Below are 19,897 nucleotides of genomic sequence, written 5' to 3'. Positions count from 1 at the left end.
GGATTGGTGGGATAAGTGCGTGTTGGTAATCAAAGATGCTCGATGGACAGTAGTTAGATGACGATGTCGGGCATTCGGACTTTATTTCTCGGGCGGACTTGGGGCGTTTTGGCTGTTTGCGACTGACAAACAGGCGGTAGGAAGAGGAGCTGAGCTGCTCACCAAGCCCGCAGTGGTCGTTGGCTTTCAATCTAAAAGGCTATATGATTGTATGTACCTTATGCTTCATGATCTCTCGTTGTGCAAAATCAAAGACAGACAGAACAAAGGATCCTAATAAGTTGCCTTTGTCATATGGGCATCTGGCAAGATTTGGAAATTCATTGAGGAACCATGAGCGGGTTACGTTACTCATCCACCACACGGTTGCGGGTAGGGCTTAGTCATAAAATGCGGTCAGGGTTTCACGCCTCTCTTTTTATCTTATCAGTGATGATAATCGTACAACAGATTATTTATCTTCTTGTTCAGACGGATTTTATTCAACTGATTAAAAAATACAGCAGTCCACATGATGCTCGAAAGGGTAAAACCTATAAAGCAAGGCAAGCTGAGTAAGTCTTTGCTGCCAATAATGAACGTTGCTCGCACTTCATGAATCCCCCCATACTTTCCAGAACCCTGAACATATGGGTGGAAAATCATAAAAATGACCTGCAATCCCCACCTGCCCCTCAACCTCGACCGTAACACAAAGATCATAAATACAGTTGCAGAAAAGTAGACGCAAATGCTATGAGACGGGACAGAGAGTGTAGCTCCCCCTGACGACAAACCAAACGCCGCTTTGCCCATCAAAGAAAAGCTTTCTTCATACTTGATCGCTAAGTAACGGTGAAACCCCTTAAAATGATCCCTGAATAGATGGTTCAAATGATCTGAATAAAGCTGCGCCATTTTCAAACGGTGGAGGAGTAGTGAAAGGTCAAAGATTTATTAATTAGTTTTTTCCCGGCTGCTTGGGCCGCATGGGCCGACCCTTTCCAGGGTTCACCGGGGGTTTTGGCCGCCGACCCGGAGGTCTTGGTAAACTAATTTACGATTAGTTAGAATGCTCGTGAATGCTGCAATGTTTTTGTTCATCGTGGGATGTCATAAGGAAAGCGTGAGGCGTAAAGTGGATTAGGCATGCTGTCGGAATCCTTGCCTTACGGGCTCCCATTCTTTCTTCTCTTGATTAAACCTATGCCTGCACAGTAAAAGTCAGCCTCGAACAGCTCCAATAGCTGGCAACCGACCCCCTCCCCTTCATAGCGAGACGAATACATACCCTTGAAACACCGTCTTTATCAAAGACTTTTTCCCGTATTCCTCTTCAAGTATCGCGGCGTAAGAATATGGGATCTTCACGGGCATGCCCTCAAAGTAGCTATCTCTTAGCGGGAAAATATCCTCCTCCTAAATGTATCCATCAGTACAGTGTCCCGGCATAGACAGTCAGGAACCCAACCGAGAGCAGCGTATTGTTACTTACCTGATAATGATGCCTGTCCTTGCACATCAGAGCCCCTGCGTTTCCTTCTGCACGCGCAGTTTCATTCGGTCGAACAGCAGTGATATCGATAAAGAGCCCATTATCCATGTCCGTCCATCGTGCATCAATAACATTCAACTTATCCCTGATATCAACGATAGTATAGCGAGGATTTACTTCCAGCATATATTCTTTCCCGGTCGGCACGCTCGGGGTTTTGTATCGAAAGACAGTCATATTGTAGTACTCCGCAAGGAAATGGATCGTCGATTCCGAAACTTGTACGTCAATGTCCGAATCCCACGGCATGATCTGCATTGGCTACGGTCAGACTCCACTCCCGAAAAAGGAACGCAAAACCCGGGATCAATGAGGGGAAAAGACACCTTTCGATTCCACCACCAACCCAGGAGCGAGCCATGCATTAGCCATGTTTCTGCTCCGATATTGCCCATGGTCGCTAGATATGTGCGGACGAGGTCAGGTAGCGATTCCCTTTTCTCATCGTAGGTCAATTCCCTTCCGGCAAATCTATTCGAAAGTCAGTCAAGATCCAATCCGAAATGCCATCGCTTCAAGACTTGCCTGCCGTCATAATGCGGATGAAAGCTGTTTGTTGCAGAGCAATTAGATTAGCGGGACTGAACGATTCGGCCAAAGCAGGCCTCTGGCAACCAAGGGCCAGTTGAGCACTCACATAGACTCATCTAATCCGAGTTAGTGATTGGGGGCTCGTCATGAGGTGTGAAGAATTTCTAAGATGACTTACGAAAATACTTTGATCTTGGATCACCGCCCTTTCCGCTGTGATCCTTGTCCAATTTGGTCCGGACACTTTCAAAGTCGGCGTCTCTCTTTTTGATTGGACCTGCCGTCGTGACTCCCACTAGGAGGCAGGCGAGACTGAGCAGGTGAGTGATGTGTCGGAAGAGCATGGCGAAGAAAAGAGAATCGTATGTATGCAAGGTCAATGATTGTTCAAATCACCATGCCCTCCGTTAGTGTCGTGACGAGGGTCTAAATCTATCGTCGGCTGTCGCGCATGATGCGGGGATGAAGTGAATCTGTCGTGGAATAAAGAGCCGGGATGGACCGTGGCTCGAGTATAAGGGAGATGAGCTGGGGCGCGTCCTGAAGGGAATGCGTGATAAGGCAAAGATATGGGCCCGGATGATGAAAGGGAACGGAGAAACAATCCAAATGTCGCGTGCAAGGGAACTGTATTGGGGGAAATCCGTTTCTTGGCTTCTTGGCGGTGGGGGAATCCAGTTATATTAGTCTGACTTTAGGCGGGCCAGCTTTCCCGGGGGTTTCGTTGGAGTGGGAAGAGATGGCAGTTAACTGTAAGATTACTGCGTTTAATCGCCGAAGGGTCACGGTATGGTACCACCACAATCTAATGCACAAGTGATATAAAGCGGTGTCAGCCAGACCCCCTTTCCCTTTCTTCTCTCTCGTTATCTGGCGAATCCAGCCAGAATCTGCCCCAATAAATCCCCCAATTCGCGCTTCGACCTTTTCTGGCCAAACCGCTGCCGGGACCGAGGCCAAGCTTTTTCGGGGTTCGCCCTCCAGGGGCCGCCCAACGCGCTATAACTCTCTTGGCTGCGCCACCGAAGCTGGTCGGGTTAACGGGGCTATACGATCAGCATAGCCTCACAAAGAAACAACATGAGAACGTCTGTATATATAGCATCAAAGAGTTCCCACGGTATTTGAAAATGGTAGATACTTGATAGCTTTTCAAATCAATACAGACAGTTGCTGCGCACTTCCCCTTGTTCTCTGCCTCTATTCCGGTAGTATTTGGCTACAACGCAATCTGCCATTCTTCAATACGAAAAACCCCTTGCTGTACGCGCCCTTGATGTACAAAAGTACAAAATCTCATCTCTAGCCGAATCCCCCACCCGCCCCCAGACCAACATTGGCGACTGTACAATTGTCCACTAACTCTGTTCTCTCTCGGTCTAGAGTCAGGGAAACAATAGCAAAAATAATGTGGCAGCAATGCAAATTTTCTTTCACTATATTTCCTTGTCACGTGCCTTGAAACAATGCGCAAAATGATCAAAGGCAATATTGCGTCCTGCGTGTACCACTGAGTTACACATCCCCGGGTTGGTTACTTAAGGAATCTATGCCTGCTATGTACTCTTCGCTTCAAACACTTTGACGGCTTCTTCCCAGACCTTTCCAGGTTGTACACCATCCAAACGCCACCAACCTGAAACTGCAAGCCCAGGACGCGTGGATTCCAAAGACTCTTCGGAAAACCTTGGCACATACGTAGGTATGGTACTGTATAGTGAAAGTAACTAGCGAGGCATAGAAGAATGTGTGCCTGAACGTCAACGTTCATGCTGTGTCCCTTCCTAGTCCTTCCTTGTACTTTGACAGCGCGCGGTCTCTGCCAAATTTGTGCTCTATCATCGGTTTAGGGTAATTGTTCTTCGCGGCGATTTTCTCGGCTCCTCTCTCATAAGGCGCGTGAATCGCTTTTCCTTCCACGTCCTTGAGCTCAGGTAGCCACTTGCGAATATACTCTCCTTCAGGGTCAAATCGCTCACTCTGCATCAACGGATTAAAAATTCTAAAATATGGCTGAGGGTCGACACCGGTGGACGAGGAGAAACCCCAACCACCATTATTGCTGGCAAAATCGCCATCGATCAAGTGTTCCATAAAGTAGCGCTCGCCTTTGCGCCAATCGATGAGTAAGTGCTTTGACAGAAAAGAAGCCACGATCATGCGGCACCGGTTATGCATGTAGCCCATGTGATTGAGTTGGTGCATGGCCGCGTCAACGATTGGGTACCCTGTTTGACCTTGGCACCACTTCTGAAAATTATCTTCGGAATAGGACCATTCAATGTTTGCATATTCTGGTTTGAATGGTTTATTCATGCTACGATTTGTCAGTGCATCGCTGGCATCTATAAAGCACTTTTGCTGGAGAGAGGTCTTACCAGATATATGGCCAATGAACAAGAACATGCTTGTAAAAATCTCTCCAGGCAACCTCGCTGATCCACCCAGTGATGCCCGAGTTCCCTCCGTCCAGCTTCTTCGTCGTGTTTGCGTCGCGCGCCTGCCGGACTGCCGTCCGTGCGCTGAGTGTTCCAGATGAGAAATGCACGCTGAGCAAAGCAGTACTGTTTGCCGCAGGATAGTTCCTTGTCTCTGTGTAGTGTCCAATCTTCTGATTCAAGAACTTATCCAGTCGGTCGTGAGCTTCATGCTCGCCGGCCGGCCAAAGACTGTGGAATCGCTTCTTCTCTTCGTCGTTCAACATCTTGTTAGCCGGCGCATCTGGGATAGAACTATCAAACAGATTCTTGAATTTTTCTCTTGAGTCTTTTGAATTCTTTCCTGGCGAATCGTATTTTTCCAGAAGATCAGGATTGCTATGCAGATGCGCAATCCATGCTCGGAACCATGGACTATAAACAGCGTACTGTTTGCCCTGCTGGCTTGCCAGCTCACCTGGCGGGACAACACAAGTATCATGGACAGCTGAAAATTCAATGCCTTTCTCAGCGCAGAGTCGTGTTAATTTCGCTTCACGCCGTAACTCGTCTACTTCATATTCGATATTGCAGAAAACATGACTGGCGCCCCACTCGTTGCAGAGCTCAACAACTCGGGACGGAACTTTCTTTCTCTTCTCCACCGTCTCCACGTATAGTGGGATATCCAGCTGCGCCAGATCTTTCTTAAGAATCTGTAGCGTCCGCAGCTCAAAATCGACGCGAGGCGAGCTGGTCAGATGGGCCTGATAATCTTGTGGACTGACAATAAACAGCGCGATCAACGGTACACCAGCATCCTTCGCCTTCTCACTTGCCAAAGCCAATGATTTATTGTCTTGCGTGCGGAGATCTCGTTTGAACCAATGTACAACGGAGTTTTTAACTTTAATGTTTTTGCGAGCCTCTGCTGTTTCTTCAATCGCGGTTTGGAGCTCCTCGATAGGTCTTGTAATCTCGTCATGCGCGTATTCCAGGCATCGTTTGTTACTCATCTCTGGGGGATAAAACTCTCTTAGGACATAACCGTTGTTGTCATCATCATCCTGTGTCGACCCTTTCTTTGGAGAGGAATTGCCATTGGCGCGTCTCTTCGATGGCGGTTCGGGCGAGGCAGACTTGGAGCCAGCCTGGCGCTTGCGGTTGGACGTGCGAGAAGGAGGCATTTTCTTCAAAGTTACTTGGCTTGTATGCAAGTACTGAGAGAGGATATAGGTACTATTTTGGAACGAGGTTTGGCAATTGGGACGTGATCGTAGAAAGTCGAGTGACAGGATTCTGGACTGCTTCCAAGCGGGGATCAAATGTCGACAGATTCCTGCGGAACCCTTGCGCACCAACTGAGCGGTGGAATGCTGTAGGGCGATAGTGCCTCGTATATTGAACATACACTGCTTGCACGAGCAACTATTTCAGAGCAGGTTACTGAAGAGAGTATTGAAAACAAAGAAGGCACTTCGGATTTTCCAATTCTTGATGGAAGTGGGATGAGAGCTCATGCTGCAGTTACATCAGGGCAGGATTTTTGAAACTAATACGCGCTACGATTAATCAAGGGGCTCTAAGCAGCTGCATTAACGAAATGATGCATGCAGTCGATCATCTCCCACATAGATTTCGATCCCCAGCTACGCTAAGGTATCGAATCATGACGTCTTAGAGAGCGGGAAGATCGAAGACCGAGGGAATGCGACTTGGCGCCAGATTAGCGAAGATCACTCTTCTTTGTCTTATCTGATCATCAACATGATCGTCGTACTCCTACATTTAGAAAGCAGTTGTCCCCTCAAGTTATCCTTGGGAATAAAAACAGTTACTGTGAAATTTAACCGTCAATTGATTCATGAACATATATTAATAATAAGATAAGATCAACATTTTATGCCCATGGAAATGCTAAAACCTCCCGAGCTCGCCGCGCCCTTTATGTCATCCCATTAACTCCGATTCTGATGTTCCACAATATAATTATGGGGCCTCTCAAAGACCAGGATAGAGCAAGTGATGGCATGAAGTGACAAAGCTGTCATTTCGTAAATAATTAATCGACAGCTAAGCCCGGGCGTAAAATGGCCTTTGACCATTTCCCTTGGCTTCCAGATTTTTTTTGGAAGCCGTCGAAGAAACCCTTGCCTCTTCCCGGCCGGTTGAAGACCCCGCCATACGCCCGGTGAAAGAAAAGCCAAATGGAGATTGCGGGCTTTACTTTTCAAAACATGAGCAGCCTTTCTGAGACCTTGAGAGCAATTCCGGCCGCTCGTGGACGACCTAGCGATGCATTCAGGAGGCCGAGCTCCTCAGCAGTATCCCAGATCGTTGCTGAGCAATCATAGCTGAACTAGATCTTCTCGCTTGTAGCTATGCAATCTTGTCCTCTAACATTTTCTTGCCTCTACTGCGCACTACCGCATCCAGGATCTCCCTGACCTGCTTGCACCCATCTACTCCGACGGCCAACATACTCTCCAATCTAGAGGCCTGGCATCTGGTCTCCATCACGAGCACGCTGACTTTCTCGGTCGTACCTAGCGTACCGACTGTCAAGAAAGGCAATTCTTGCTCCTCCACACCGTTCAAGTCGAGTAAAGGATCAGCAGACTCGTCGTTGGCTGCATACGAGCTTGTCGACCCAGCTGTACAAGCAACGGTATAGTCGGCCATTGGAATTCCCGCATCGATCAGGGCGAGCGTAGATGCGTTGATGCACGCCGCGAGCAGTGCGCCGTCTTGCGAGAGGATCTGCAGAGTGATAATGATTGAGCTGTGAGGATAGAGATGGGTGAAAAGTGTCGATGCAAATGCATTAGCAATGGTGGTTTGCATTTCGGCCGTACGTCTGGCAATCAAAGCCCGTTAGCCTTTCGTTATTTAGAATTACAAAATACACAGGCCTGCCCACTATTTCGCGTGGGCAGGTGAGAGAAAGAAAGGCAGACGTACTTATCTCCCCGTGCCCGCTTCTTCCTGTCCACACCACTAAATCCCGCAACTGATATCTCAACCTTCACTTCCGTACCGCTGGCTGTTGTTACACTTGAGCCACCGCCTGCGCCAGCGCCTCGCCGACCTTCTGTCGGTCCGGCGACTGTGCAAATGACCTTTGTATTGCCCATCTCAAGATAGCTGCTCCCGTCGGCAGCGGCCTGAGTGGAAATTTGCGCTTCAATGCGGCGGAGCTCATTCCATCGTCGTCCATCGAGGCGAAGCAGCGCGAGGCCGTATGTGCTTGTGTCGAGTGGCATGTTTTATGTACTGCTGCTGGCGAGGGAGTAGAGCAGCGTGGAGTTGCGGAAAAGGTGGAAATTTGGCAGGTAAGTCTTGATCACCTGAATGAATCCGAGATCCCAGCGTGCCAGCTGGAATTTTCGAAACAGGGACAGGCCTGGAGCGAAGGGTTTCAGACGCGCAATTGGTAGTCACAGTGCGCAACGTAAGGTAGCTAAGGTATGCTTATGGCCGTTGTCATGCCTTCTCAAAAGTCCCGAAAGTTCCAAAAGTTCGCGGCGTTTGCGGGTTATCCCGAAGTTTACGCGGAATTCTGTCAGCCAACCATATCGCGGGAAATCTCACCGCAGTTTACCACAGCATGATGAGGATATACTGCCGACGAATACCGAATATCAACAGCACAACTGCGCTGCTTTTCTGAAGAGTTTGAAGTCTTAGATACGGAAATTGACAAGTATCTTCATTCGTACCCATTTTTAACCCCTCTTGAGTCATTAATCGAACCCGTCTAATTGCCCAAGCTTTCATTGTTTCTAATCATGAGAACAAAGAAACGAATGGCCTCATTGGTAAATAATGACATGTCTTCTCAATGTAGAAACGTTTATAAAAGAAATGGCACAGGTGTAAACACTAAGTGAACAACAAGTGCACTTTTTGGAAGTACTAATTTGGGAAAGTCGTCGCATTCAACATTCCACACCGACCCCCTTATTTGGTGGAATCGGAAAGACAAGCAATAGGCAGCAAATAATAAAACTACGGATATGCGGTCTCAAATACTTGAAGTAGTTACAAATCAACCCGTCAGGGATAGTATCATTCGAATATTTGTATATGTTGAAGTTATCTACACCTGCAAAGAGTATACCAAGCTGACTGTCAAAGCTATTTGCAGAGAATAGATTGTCACATCTCATATGTATTTCCCATGAATTTGAGACCGAAGATTAACATTCAGACTAAGATATACAATGCAGATCAGCCGCCCACAATGTCGTCGACTTTGAATATAAATTGTCAAATATAAGAATCCAGTGTGAGCAAAGACGAACGCATTCGGCTAGCCCCAGAACCCTTCAATGGGCTTGACTAGGAATCTCATTCGTGGTGCCGCTTTAGGAGTCGCACCTGGGTTACGCTTTCCAACTGCTCCTTGAATCGTGGTCGAGGCTGAGGGCTTGCTGTCTGCTCCTTGAATAGCCGCAGTAGTAGTTTTGACTGGGGTCGTAGCAAGGTTGGGGGAAATCATAATTGAGGGAGAGGTAGTTGGGATTGGAGAGATAGTCTCGGTGACAGTAACGGTGGACACGGAGACAGACGTAGAGACGGAGATTGAAACCGAAACTGATGGTGATGGCAACGACGTGAAGGTCGCATACTTCGTTACGGTCACGAAGCTTGGCGAGGTCTGAGACGTCTCGGCCGCATGCTGCAGGGCAATTGAAGTCGACGATGGAGTTGAAATGAAAGCTTGGGTTGTCATAGCAGAAGTCGAAGACGGCGCAGCTTGGGAAGAGCTTTCCACAGCTTGGGTGGAGCTTTCCGCAGAACTGCTGCTCTGAGTGGTAGGAGCCGCAGAGACTACCCCGTTAGAATTCTTGTTGCCATACCACGGCACGACCAGCGGCGTCATGATCGAAGTGCTGACAGTATAGGCGGGGATACTTGACTGTGAGTTTGGGATGGAGGTGGAGGTGGCGAGGTAGGAGATGGCCCCGTTATCAACATCTTGCACTTGAATCTCGAGCTCGTTGACAGACTTCTGCACGTTGGCTGATAGGATATCAAGGTCCATGCAGCTGGTATAGATCTCGGACTTATTCAGATTTAGCCAGGGCCAGTCCCACACCCAGTATAGGGTATAAGCATGCTCGCCCTCGGGAACATCGGCGGGAATTTGGAGGTTGTTTTGGCACCAAACGTCGGCGCCAGCCGCAGCAGTGGTGTGCGGGAACTGCTTCTGGCGTTGCTGAGAGATACCTCCACTATTCACCTGATAGCACTGGCCATCATCAAAATTCTGCATGGCAAGCAATCGACCACGCTTGTCACCCCCGTTTCCATCCGCGGTCCATTGGCCGTGGATCGAAAGGAATTTGTCGTCAGGCTGAGGGTCCGTTGTACCGTAGACATAGACGGTTCCGCGATTTACCGGCTTGCCAGGCTGATTCCAAGGCAGAGTAACGTGCCCATTCTCCTGATACCGGAGGGCAATCCAGTCTTCGGCAGTAGCATTGAGCCTCGGATATCCATCGGTCTGGTCGTAGGGTTGCTGTGTGCTCTTGCACATGAGATCATCAGGGAGGAGCCACTCGCCGTTTACCGGGCTTCGGCCATCTGGGGGCAAGAGATTGACAAAAGGACCATCGCCGTTACGTGGACCGTATCCACGCATGTAACCTGGATCACCTGTGAAACTCCCATTGGAGGAGATAACTCGCAGTTGATCCACCCAAGAATGAGCACTGGCATGACGTGCAAAAGCGGCCAGGGTTGCCGCAGCCACGGCTGCTCGAATTCTATTTTGTTGCGAGAAGAAATGCATGACTGCTGCGAGAACGTAGAGAGGAAAGGAATAAACAAGCAGAGTCAATATAGAGGAGGCGAAATAAATCGAAAATTTCTGTCTCTCGAACCTGCGAGGGACGACGTGAAAAAAAACGGTGGGTAACTGACTGATAGCTTTTAACGAAATGGATTTGGATATGAAGAGGGGGAAAATGCAAGAGAAGCCAGCGATGGCAGGAACTTTATGGTATAAATCTATTCTCGCTTTCCTCGATACGCTCAGCGTAGTGAAGGGAAATGATATTGAACAAAAAGTAAACAGTCAAGATGACTAAAATGAAAAGACAGTCAATAACAGGAGGTTGTTATTGAACAATGGCATTGAAAAGAGTGGGAACAACTTCCTATATGTCCGGCCATTGTCTGCCCAAAATGAATGCAGTTAGTGGGGTTAGTGCACAAGGGCCCAAAACAATGAACAGGTCAATTGTCTAGTATGGCGACAGTCAGGCCTGACTTGAACGAGACAGAAACGACTTTTGCCGGTTAGGGAATGGCATATTCTATATCACCTTTCGAATATGGTGGTACGCGGCAAAAGTGAATGCTTTCGAGACAGCAGACCTTGTTCATCCAGATGATCCGAGACAGTACGCAATGTTATCGAGGAGAACAGCCCACCCTCTGACCAATAAAGCGCAAGTGAGGGTCAGTTCCTGAGATGCTGTGATTCTCCCCTCTGTCGCATGATACAGCGCCCAAGCTTCAAGCATGGCGTCAAACGTCCCATGGCGCGAGTGTCAAACAATGCCCATGAATAACAGCCGCCCAGATTGCAATACTTAAATTGTTGCTGCTCTTGTCGTGACACCGATAAACTGAAGCAAAACGGTAGACCCACACGGAGGCGTCAGCGTCTCGAGTCGAAAGTATTCATAATACCTTGAAAATATATCAACTCATTCCAAGAGCTGGTAACTGGAAAATCACCCCTTACAAACGAAGCGAAGCCTCATCACAAGCCGTCTGAGAATAGAATACGTAAAACTTGCTTGCAGATCAACCTGTTACTCTGCCTTCTAGTACTTTCCCGGAGGAAACAGGACGACATCGATTCCTGCATGCATGTGAAGCAACCATAAGGTTGGCTAGTTCGCTTTGTACAGAAGTTGGCTGAAGAAACGTCTGGTCACGTCAATAGTCGGAACATCATCGTCGCACATGCGCTCTCTGTGCAACAGTCAATATTACTGTTGCAAGTAGCGCCAGGACCTGCAGCTTAATTTCTTAAATCCAGACCGTCGGCGAGGACTGACAGCGGTGATGTCTAACATATTAGGGCTCTCGAGGCTTGAAGTCTCAACTACGCGCTCAACGTTCCTCGCTTGCTGATTGGTCCATCTCATCAAGCAAGCAGAGTGGTCGCGTTTCACTCTCCACCTCATACCCCTGGCGTCTACAGGTTGAATAGATGAAGGACAATGCATCAATTGCACTTATTGCATGTATTTATATGCCAAGGTATTGCCCTTGAATCCCGGCCCAATTTTAAGGCTCTAGCATAAAAAGTGTCAAGCGTCAAGACCAGGACAATCGAAGATATGAATAAGTTTCCTTTCATTACCTTCACATTTCTTGTGAACTGATCAGCTCCCCGCTACATGATTAAATATTCGACTGCAAAATTCTCCATAAATGACTGTGTTGTCGGAACAGAGACGAACATGAGAAACATTGGACATGCAATAAATATGTGCAGTGAAGTAAAAGTATATGAAATAGAAGACAAGGTTACCCTTCCCCAATGCCAGTGAGCTTTTGTTTTCTTTTGAAACACCGACAATGACAAACTCAGATGAGCTGCCAGGGCCATATGCGCATATATTACAAAGTGAAAAGACAATTAAAATATGCAAGATATAAATCAAGCACACGGCCACATTGGCAGTGCGAACATATGTGCTCATTGGGGAAAGCTCATTGGAGCCACAAAGCTGTGAAGCTAAAGTCCTCTTTACCCGCAACTCCTCTTTAGACAGTGGTAATTGAAAAAGGCTGGAAAGAGAACGGAGAATAACAGTGGAATAAAATAATTAACCTGTTATCTTCCTTCTGGTTTCCGAGCAGCCGTGAGAGCCAAGGCAGCAGAGCGGCCAATGCCGCCAGGCATTTCCCTGATTGCAGCGCTGACTGGCGTCGCAGCCCGCGAAGGAGCCGCACTTCGGTTATGCGCCATGTGACTTTTCACAAGATGGCCAGCAGCGAGAGCGCTGCACAAGCTGAGCTCGCCGGCGAGTACACCAGCAGCCACAATCCGAGCAAGTTGCCGGGCATTGTCGCCCGGGTTGATGGGATGCGAGCCCCGGACGCCAAGAAGGTCAAGCATAGCGCTTTGGGGCTCAAGAACAGTTCCACCACCGATGGTACCGACCTCAATCGAGGGCATCGAAACGCTTATTTGAAGATTTCCATTGAGGCTAGAGTAGAGCGTTAGCTTGTGTTGACAAAGGTCAAGGGAGGAAAATGGGGAAAATGGGTTCAAGCTCACTTCTTCATGACAGTAATACAATTACTACTCTCAACGTTTTGAGCTGGGTCTTGGCCAGTAGCGAGGAAGATAGCAGTGACAATGTTCGCTGCGTGCGCGTTGAACCCACCAATGCTACCTGCCATAGCACTTCCAATCAGGTTTTTGCTGATATTCAGCTCGACCAGAGCGTCGACGTCACTCTTGAGAACGCTTTTGACCACATCGCCGGGGATGATGGCTTCAGCAACGACGCTCTTGCCTCTGCCATCAACCCAGTTGATAGCGGCCGGCTTCTTGTCGATACAGAAATTACCAGAAACTGATATGATTGACATATCGTCAAATCCGCTTTCCTTGGACATAACTGCCAAAGCATTTTCGACACCCTTTGAGATCATATTCATACCCATAGCATCTCCTGTCGTAGTCTTGAAACGGATATAGAGATAAGTTCCTGCGAGAGCAGTCTTCATCGACTGAAGACGCGCAAAACGACTAGTAGAATTGAAAGCCTTTCTCATGACATTTTGGCCCTCCTCCGAGTCGATCCAGAGCTTTGCTTCTCCAGCGCGCGACACCGTCGGAAATCCTATGCAGGGACCACGTGTCATGCCATCTCCAGTGAGGACGGTAAATGCTCCGCCGCCTGCATTGATAGCTTTGCAGCCACGGCTAGTACTAGCTACCAAAACACCCTCAGTAGTTGCCATCGGAAGGAAGTAACTCCGGCCATCAATGAATACTGGGCCAGCAATGCCAACAGGCAAAGGCATATAGCCAATGACGTTTTCGCAACATGCTCCGTGAACGAGATCATAGTTGTAGTTCTCATAGGGTAGAAGGGACTGGGCAAGGAGAGCAGTGGTCTCCATTGTAGACGGTGTGCGTGAGACAACCATTCTACGGACCTTGACAGCACGAGTCTTGTCGCCCAGAGTTTTCTCCAGGGCATAGCCCGGAATTTTCCCTTTGAGTGACAACTCCACCAACTCTGCGTCGGTCAGTAGCATCGCTTTCTTGTCCTTGACCATCTGATCGCATTCTTCAAACGTTCGGGCATCCCCTGAAGGCTGGGCCTCACTAGCCTGCTCACCGACGATTGTTTCCGTCGACGATATAGCTTTGCCGTTCGTGTGATGGTCGATTGCAGCCTTGTCCGAAGTATCGACAGGTGCAAGAGGCAATTGCCGAGCGGCTGGGCGTCTAGTCGTGCCATCGACGCCACTGGTGTCGGAAAGATCTTTGAAGCTCCATCGAGCAGCGTTAAAGAGGTAACCGTTCATGAAAAGGCTCATGGCCAGGGCCAGGATAATCCATTTGCTAAGGAGAGGACTCTCGAGGCTCTTCAGAACGCTGCTCATAATTCTGCCGCCGACAGAGTCGAGGAACTGGTCGGCATACTCAATTTCCAAAATCGAGGCACTAGGTCCCTCTGATGGCGCATAATGAACAGAGGGATATTCGAGGGCATACTTTATGGGGGGGAGAACGGTGACAACAGTAGTAATCTTCTGAACCTTGGCAGCTTTGAGAAGGGCGTGTAATCCATTGCCGGCAACCTTGAATGGATCCATTGGGGGAGGGATAACCACACTGGAAAGGCCAGAAACCGTCGGTGGCGACCCATTTTGATGGGTTGCGCGGAAGGGTATCGTACAGAGGTTAAGTATGTTAATCAAGACGAATCCAGAAACCATAAGGACCTTGAAGGTTGGCACGCTGCTGTCTTTCACTTTGCGTCCGAAAATTGAGAAACCTTCGAATGTGGAAGACGGCCGGTCCTCGTCGGTGCCGCTCTTGAATCTAGGCCAGTCGTTGCTGGAGGCGACATTCTCGGCAACTTTTCGACTGACCCCGTCATCCTCTAGCGCCTTTCGCAGAGCCACATGGCGCTTGATACGATTGATCTCAAGCTTGATGCAGAGAATGGCAGTGTAGAAGGTAAAGAGCAGAAGACAGTCGAAAGCTAGGATCCATGCGGCAAGGAAGCAGAATTGACGCAGACCACCCTGGACTCCCGAAACGGCACCGCCAATCAAGATGACAATCTCGACGAAGTAATCCCGGACGATTTCAAAACCCTTGTCTTTGACGGCAATTTGGACTGCGTAGAGGATCGAGTTGGGCGAGTAATCGCCCTGACTGCGTGAAGCATTGTCCGACTGAGGCGCGTGGCGCCTAGCATTAAGGGAAGCAGAAAGGACGGCCTTTGTCAGAAGAATAGGCTTCTCGAAGCCGATTGTAATGACGAGGAACGGTAGACCTTCGGAAAGGAGAACCATATTCATGGGGACACCAAGCTTAGTGGTCACGGTCAATCCAAAAAGGAACGCGAAGACGGAGGAACAAAGGACAGTGGCGGCTAGCCAGAAGTTGGAGCCCATTCTTCGCATGGACAAGAAGAGTGACACAAAAGTCAGGTGCATCAGTATGTAACCCAAGGTTACAATAAAAATGTCGAGAGAATCCGCGTTCTAGAAAGTGGAGGTTGAATTAGCTTGTGCCATTGTTTGCGTGCGAGGAGAAGAGGCTGCTTCTTTACCTTGAGAAGATCAACAAATTCATTCCAAGCGTTCGACACCCTTCGACGAAGTGTCCATTGGGGAGCGTTTGCGTCGCCTCTAGCCGCCCTCATAATCCATCTCTTCTCTTCTGTGGCCGGGTCTTGTTCCCTAGTCTCCGACAGACCACTCGCGGGGTCAGGAATCTCCTGGACAGCACTCAAGAAAGCCGACGCTTCATCGTAAGGCATGAAAAAGGCCAATGTTGAATCTTGTGACAAAGGCGATAGTGGATTCAGCGTAGTCGGTAAGAGTTTGGCGGAGGAGTTATTGGGAAGATGGACTTCATGCGCGAGCGGCGCGGTCTGTGCGGATCTTGCAGACAAGGAGCCTGGGAAGACGAGTGTCGACACGGCCAGATGGCGCATAGTCTGAACAAATTGTCAGCGTTGAGTTGAGTACCCATGATGAAGGTGATTCATAACGACATACTTCATTGTCAGTTGTTCCAAAGCCCTGGTCTTCAATCTGCCATTTCCAAGCGGTATCTTCGCCTGCTCTCACCACACGACTGCCTTCGAGGAGGGAGGGCAAATCAGCTCTCCTAGGTAGGTGGTTCGACGAAGGGATGTGATCAAATAAACTTCCTTCCAAAAGTCCAATGTAGGTGGTGCTCGCCAACAAGGCGACGAAGACAATGGTATGAATCGGGTGCGTACATGCTCTTCCAGAGAGCGATTCGACAATGGAGGTGACTTTTCGATTGAACCAGCTTGGGGGTGTGGATTTGCCCGAATCCGTCTTGCGGAAGCGGGCAGGCAGAAGTGATGCTCCAATCATTTCGGATGAGGCTGGAGGAGAGTCTCTTGAGCACAGTCTATTTCATTTCACTCGATCGGCATATATCCGGATGGCGAGTATGCTTTCGTTGGGTGAATCGAGAGGTGTCGGGCGATCAGGCATAAATTAGATAGACATTTGGGCACAAGAAGTGCGAGATCAACCTGTAACGGGATGCGGCTGGAAAGCGTGGTTTAGCATGTAAGCGGCATAGGATGAGATCTGATGATGGTGATAACTAAAGAAGTTCTGACGTTTGAAGAAAGGGTCCAAGGCAGCCGGCCGCGACAAGGTAAAATGCGCCGAAACACGTTCAAATGTGCGGACCAAAAGCGCGACAATGGGAGGGAATTTGCTTACCCACCGAATCAATCAGGTCAAAGGAGGCGGTCAAGAGAAGACGATTGGCGTAGAACCCCGAGCTGAAGGTGGTGGTACCCAAGTACGAACCGTTGATTTGAGGTGGATTCACAGTTATCGTACAAAGTACCGGGACCCGACAATGTTTGACTGAGCGGGAAAGAGCCAAACGTGGGATCAAAGTTTAGGGCCAAAAGACCAGCATAATAATAAAATAATAATTTCAAAATATGAGAAGCAGGTAAGAGAAGTGTGGAGGTAGTGCTGTTGGAGTACTCTGTGAGGTACCCGTATTGTAGCAGTGGTAGTCGTCGTAAGAGGAGCAGTAACACCAGCAGCGCAGACCATGAAATTTCCTTCTTTACCAATTAGCAGCCGGCATGGCAAGGAGAGGGCCCAGGGTGGAGGTTTTAGTGCCCAGGTAGTGCCTTGCTAGCGTGCATGGGCTGCTGGCAGTTGGAGATTGAGGACCATTGCGAGTCAACTGAAAAGACTTTATCAAGGAATCAAATGTTCATCGTAGTCTTCCCTGATCAATTAGGCAAAGAGAAGGATAAATCTACTTTTATACGTAATTCATAATGATCCACGATAGTATGACAAAGGATGAGGAGGTGCTTGTTACAGGAGCCGATACAAAATACATACGCTTGCATACTTTTTCCCGCAGTAAACCATGTCACTAATTGAGTAGTGAGAGAGTCTCACCATTTTCCTTTCTTCCAGCGTGGAGTGTCCGAATGGAAAGCTAGGCCGTATTGAGTAATATGTCCTCAGGCACCCGAAATAATCTCGGCTGCCAAATCAACAGCAACAGCCAATCTCGTTTCATTCTTACGTAATCAATCTCATTTCCCTGATCTCTCATGCTGAAAGGTGCGCTTATTCGCGGTACCAAAGATCATTGGTCAAAGATGATTATTGGTGTCCGCTGGCCGACTCGCTGAGCAACACTTTCAATTCCAAACAACGCGTCCTTTGGTCGTGACTATTGTACGGGATTCTCTCGTGCCCTCCAAGGGCGTTGCTTTATGATTGTCCTGGGAACCATTTTCATGGTAGAAAGAACGATAATCAATTTAATTTGAAGCTAATCTGCATAATGGATCAATTCCATAATGATGGCGTCTTTTCTTGCAGACTACATGGCCACGTGCCATTCCAACAAAGAACATGAAGAACACGAAGAGGTGAACAAAGATTGGAAACGAAGATAAAACAATCACAAAAGGAAAGAAATGAATAATAAAAAGTTAATAGCGTGATGTTCCTGAGCGCTCGGAGACTGACAAAACAAAGAAAGCGGAAACTGAAGACTGCGACAGCTTTTCCCAAAATCCATCTTGAAGCAAAAAAAGAAATGAAACTCAGCCTGGTTTGCTCCAGCATTCGCCGAATTGCAAGGGGCACAAAAGACTTTTGAGCAAAGGAAGCTAGATGAGTGAAAACTGATATCAGAGCAAGAAAGGAGTCTTGAAGCCGAGATACCGAAGATCGTATTGAGTGCGTCAACAACCATCTTGATCGCGGTAGATCTCAGAGCTGAAAATTTTAAGCTTTGAGAGTGAGCACACACAAAAGAAAAAAAGCAAATATGAGCAACATAAAATATGCGAACAACTGAGATTTTGAAACACTTCTGATGACAGGAGATAGATCGTCCACGTCTTACCTATCACCCTTATGAAGCAATCGGCTCATCTGTTCGCATTGCATCTGACTAATCTTCGCAAATAGGTTCATCTGCCTGAACTTGAGACGATTCTAGTTGTCCAATTCCGGCGAAAGGACAACGATGGTGTTGACAGCAACTGACAGGTTGGGAATAAACAAGGAATCAGAGTCCTTCTTCCGTTGGTGGCGGCCAAAAGAGGATATTTGCCGCAGGTTCAGGCATTTAACCAACAGAATGGAAGCAGCCCTCCCAGAAGAGTGTGGCATGGCCGATTCTCATGTGCTCGATCAGGCCTTCGAAGCCGATTGGATAATACAATCCGCCAGTTTCAGGACATCGAGTACAGCTGTACCTGATAACCTTTTCAAACTGTTTGATCTGTAGTGCCCGCTTGCCTTGTGCCACAAGGGCTGCTTCATCGAGCTGGAGGAAATCCTCATCACTGAGATTATCTGAAAACTCAGGCCGTCGAGGCACGGCGGGGACTCTGCACTGGTCGTTGGGTTCAAGGCCGAGCCTGTCCATAACTTTGAAAAGGTTATAGTGAAGTTTGTGTTCCCTCTGACCATTGCTCAACTTCTCAAGTCTGAATGTCGCACCAGAAACTAGTTCGTTTTCGAGACGTTTTAGGTGCCAATCTTTGGCAGCCTCGACCCAGCCGGTCACGAAACCGCCACGTCCTTTCATGTAATAACATTCATGGCGAAAATCGATCAGTCTGTTCAACATGAACAATGCGGTGTTTATGTACCAATGCTTTCCTAGCTTCGCAAAGTCCTCAGTGCTGCGGAGCCTCAGGGTTGGGTCGAACAGCCAACCACGTGCGGCGGAATAGGGCAGCTTTGAAGGCTCGTGCGCTAATGCGGAGCATGGGAATAGGAAATGCCTGAGCTTATCAGTCGGTGCGAAGCGTTCGCGATAAATTCGAAAAACACCAGGTTGGGGTACTTTGGGGTCACGATAGAGGACCATTTCTCCCGTCACCGGATCCGGTCGGACCTCAGGATACGGGTCGTCCCCTTCCCACAATCTCTCGGCCACATAAACAATCTCGAGGCGAACCAGGCGACGACGACTCTCAAGTTCAGAGTGTTCTAGCCGCATATTGGTCAAGAAAAACTGCTCCTTCTTTTCGAGAAGAATGTTGGTAGTGGCGTCATACCCTGTCATGCCCTTGAGAATGCAGTCGATTTCTGGACGAAAGAATATCGCGTTCGGCCGCGTCGAGTTGTTTCGGTAATACGGCTTATTCATTAGGCTAAGCAATAGCGGAAGCTCTCCTACTATGGACCGGAGGGCGGCAAGTGCTTCAGTGTCGAAGCAGAGTCAGCCTTATTTTCGGTGCGAACGGGGGCTTTACTCTCCTTTGGGTCAACTTACTTATCGTGTATTGCTTCAAACATTCGGTACACCAGAGCATGCCCCAGCGCCAATCCTTTACCGCCTTCGCTCTCGCATCCTTGTGGGTAAAGCAGATGAAACATCGGGATCGCATATTCAAATGTCCAATGATTTCACGTTGGTAATTGAAAAACGGATCGTACGGGCCACCTAGCAGACGGTTCGTTGGTCGATCAAATTGAAATCCGAAACTGGAAATTTGCGCCGCAAGTCCAACCCGGCTTGAAGCAGACTGCATTAAAAGAGTGTGCTTGAAAATTTCCCGAGCAGTAGGGGAAGATGGTTCGGTTATGTCTCCCAGTTCCCAATTCGCGTGCATGGTCATTTTTTCACTGCGAATTGAGGGTT

At 48.5% G+C, this 19,897-nt stretch overlaps 8 protein-coding genes across 8 annotated transcripts; all 8 read right to left on the bottom strand.

The window, feature by feature from the left end:
- Positions 1-1,009: 1,009 nt before the first annotated feature.
- L228DRAFT_96225 (hypothetical protein) lies at positions 1,010-2,576 on the bottom strand. The gene is made up of 7 exons (XM_018337017.1): positions 2,244-2,576; positions 2,172-2,181; positions 2,060-2,083; positions 1,861-2,005; positions 1,475-1,786; positions 1,271-1,398; positions 1,010-1,189 (listed from the first exon to the last, which is right to left on the bottom strand). Exons 1-7 carry the CDS (start codon positions 2,407-2,409, stop codon positions 1,123-1,125), a joined length of 852 nt encoding a protein of 283 aa, XP_018189980.1. The 5' UTR covers positions 2,410-2,576; the 3' UTR covers positions 1,010-1,122.
- A 1,256-nt stretch (positions 2,577-3,832) lies between these two features.
- Positions 3,833-5,669, bottom strand: L228DRAFT_266764 (CDP photolyase; the record flags this gene model as incomplete). Its single annotated transcript, XM_018334908.1, has 2 exons — positions 3,833-4,382; positions 4,444-5,669. 2 exons carry the CDS (start codon positions 5,667-5,669, stop codon positions 3,833-3,835), a joined length of 1,776 nt encoding a protein of 591 aa, XP_018189979.1.
- A 1,192-nt stretch (positions 5,670-6,861) lies between these two features.
- L228DRAFT_209359 (ribosomal protein S5 domain 2-like protein) lies at positions 6,862-7,745 on the bottom strand (the record flags this gene model as incomplete). Its single annotated transcript, XM_018329808.1, has 2 exons — positions 6,862-7,339; positions 7,444-7,745. The coding sequence occupies 2 exons, from the start codon at positions 7,743-7,745 to the stop codon at positions 6,862-6,864; spliced, it is 780 nt and encodes a 259-aa protein (XP_018189978.1).
- Positions 7,746-8,671: 926 nt separating this feature from the next.
- On the bottom strand, positions 8,672-10,296 carry L228DRAFT_245352 (hypothetical protein). The gene has a single exon (XM_018332138.1). It carries the CDS (start codon positions 10,277-10,279, stop codon positions 8,795-8,797), a length of 1,485 nt encoding a protein of 494 aa, XP_018189977.1. The 5' UTR covers positions 10,280-10,296; the 3' UTR covers positions 8,672-8,794.
- A 1,541-nt stretch (positions 10,297-11,837) lies between these two features.
- On the bottom strand, positions 11,838-12,339 carry L228DRAFT_96167 (hypothetical protein). The gene has a single exon (XM_018337016.1). The coding sequence runs from the start codon at positions 12,207-12,209 to the stop codon at positions 11,889-11,891; it is 321 nt and encodes a 106-aa protein (XP_018189976.1). The 5' UTR covers positions 12,210-12,339; the 3' UTR covers positions 11,838-11,888.
- A 4-nt stretch (positions 12,340-12,343) lies between these two features.
- L228DRAFT_208559 (hmg-CoA reductase) lies at positions 12,344-16,113 on the bottom strand (the record flags this gene model as incomplete). Its single annotated transcript, XM_018329763.1, has 4 exons — positions 12,344-12,719; positions 12,791-15,246; positions 15,315-15,704; positions 15,766-16,113. The coding sequence occupies 4 exons, from the start codon at positions 16,111-16,113 to the stop codon at positions 12,344-12,346; spliced, it is 3,570 nt and encodes a 1,189-aa protein (XP_018189975.1).
- A 1,325-nt stretch (positions 16,114-17,438) lies between these two features.
- L228DRAFT_96151 (hypothetical protein) lies at positions 17,439-18,181 on the bottom strand. The gene is made up of 2 exons (XM_018337015.1): positions 17,773-18,181; positions 17,439-17,704 (listed from the first exon to the last, which is right to left on the bottom strand). Exons 1-2 carry the CDS (start codon positions 17,990-17,992, stop codon positions 17,553-17,555), a joined length of 372 nt encoding a protein of 123 aa, XP_018189974.1. The 5' UTR covers positions 17,993-18,181; the 3' UTR covers positions 17,439-17,552.
- On the bottom strand, positions 18,182-19,672 carry L228DRAFT_96127 (hypothetical protein). The gene has a single exon (XM_018337014.1). The coding sequence runs from the start codon at positions 19,400-19,402 to the stop codon at positions 18,371-18,373; it is 1,032 nt and encodes a 343-aa protein (XP_018189973.1). The 5' UTR covers positions 19,403-19,672; the 3' UTR covers positions 18,182-18,370.
- Between the last annotated feature and the right edge of the window lie 225 nt (positions 19,673-19,897).

This window comes from Xylona heveae (genome assembly GCF_001619985.1).
Source record: "Xylona heveae TC161 unplaced genomic scaffold L228scaffold_3, whole genome shotgun sequence".
Lineage (NCBI taxonomy): Eukaryota > Fungi > Ascomycota > Xylonomycetes > Xylonales > Xylonaceae > Xylona > Xylona heveae.
Note: the sequence above shows the minus strand (reverse complement) of the source record. Positions and strands in the feature narration are given on the sequence as shown.

Coding starts and splice junctions, on each gene's coding strand:
- L228DRAFT_96151 (XM_018337015.1), bottom strand. CDS start 17,992: ATGGTTGTTGACGCACTCAATACGATCTTCGGTATCTCGGCTTCAAGA. Junction 17,705..17,772: donor CAGTCTTCAGTTTCCGCTTT/CTTTGTTTTGTC, acceptor TTCATTTCTTTC/CTTTTGTGATTGTTTTATCT.
- L228DRAFT_245352 (XM_018332138.1), bottom strand. CDS start 10,279: ATGCATTTCTTCTCGCAACAAAATAGAATTCGAGCAGCCGTGGCTGCG.
- L228DRAFT_96167 (XM_018337016.1), bottom strand. CDS start 12,209: ATGAGCACATATGTTCGCACTGCCAATGTGGCCGTGTGCTTGATTTAT.
- L228DRAFT_96225 (XM_018337017.1), bottom strand. CDS start 2,409: ATGCTCTTCCGACACATCACTCACCTGCTCAGTCTCGCCTGCCTCCTA. Junction 2,006..2,059: donor CATCCGCATTATGACGGCAG/GCAAGTCTTGAA, acceptor ACTTTCGAATAG/ATTTGCCGGAAGGGAATTGA. Junction 1,190..1,270: donor ATAAAGACGGTGTTTCAAGG/GTATGTATTCGT, acceptor TTTACTGTGCAG/GCATAGGTTTAATCAAGAGA.
- L228DRAFT_96127 (XM_018337014.1), bottom strand. CDS start 19,402: ATGAATAAGCCGTATTACCGAAACAACTCGACGCGGCCGAACGCGATA.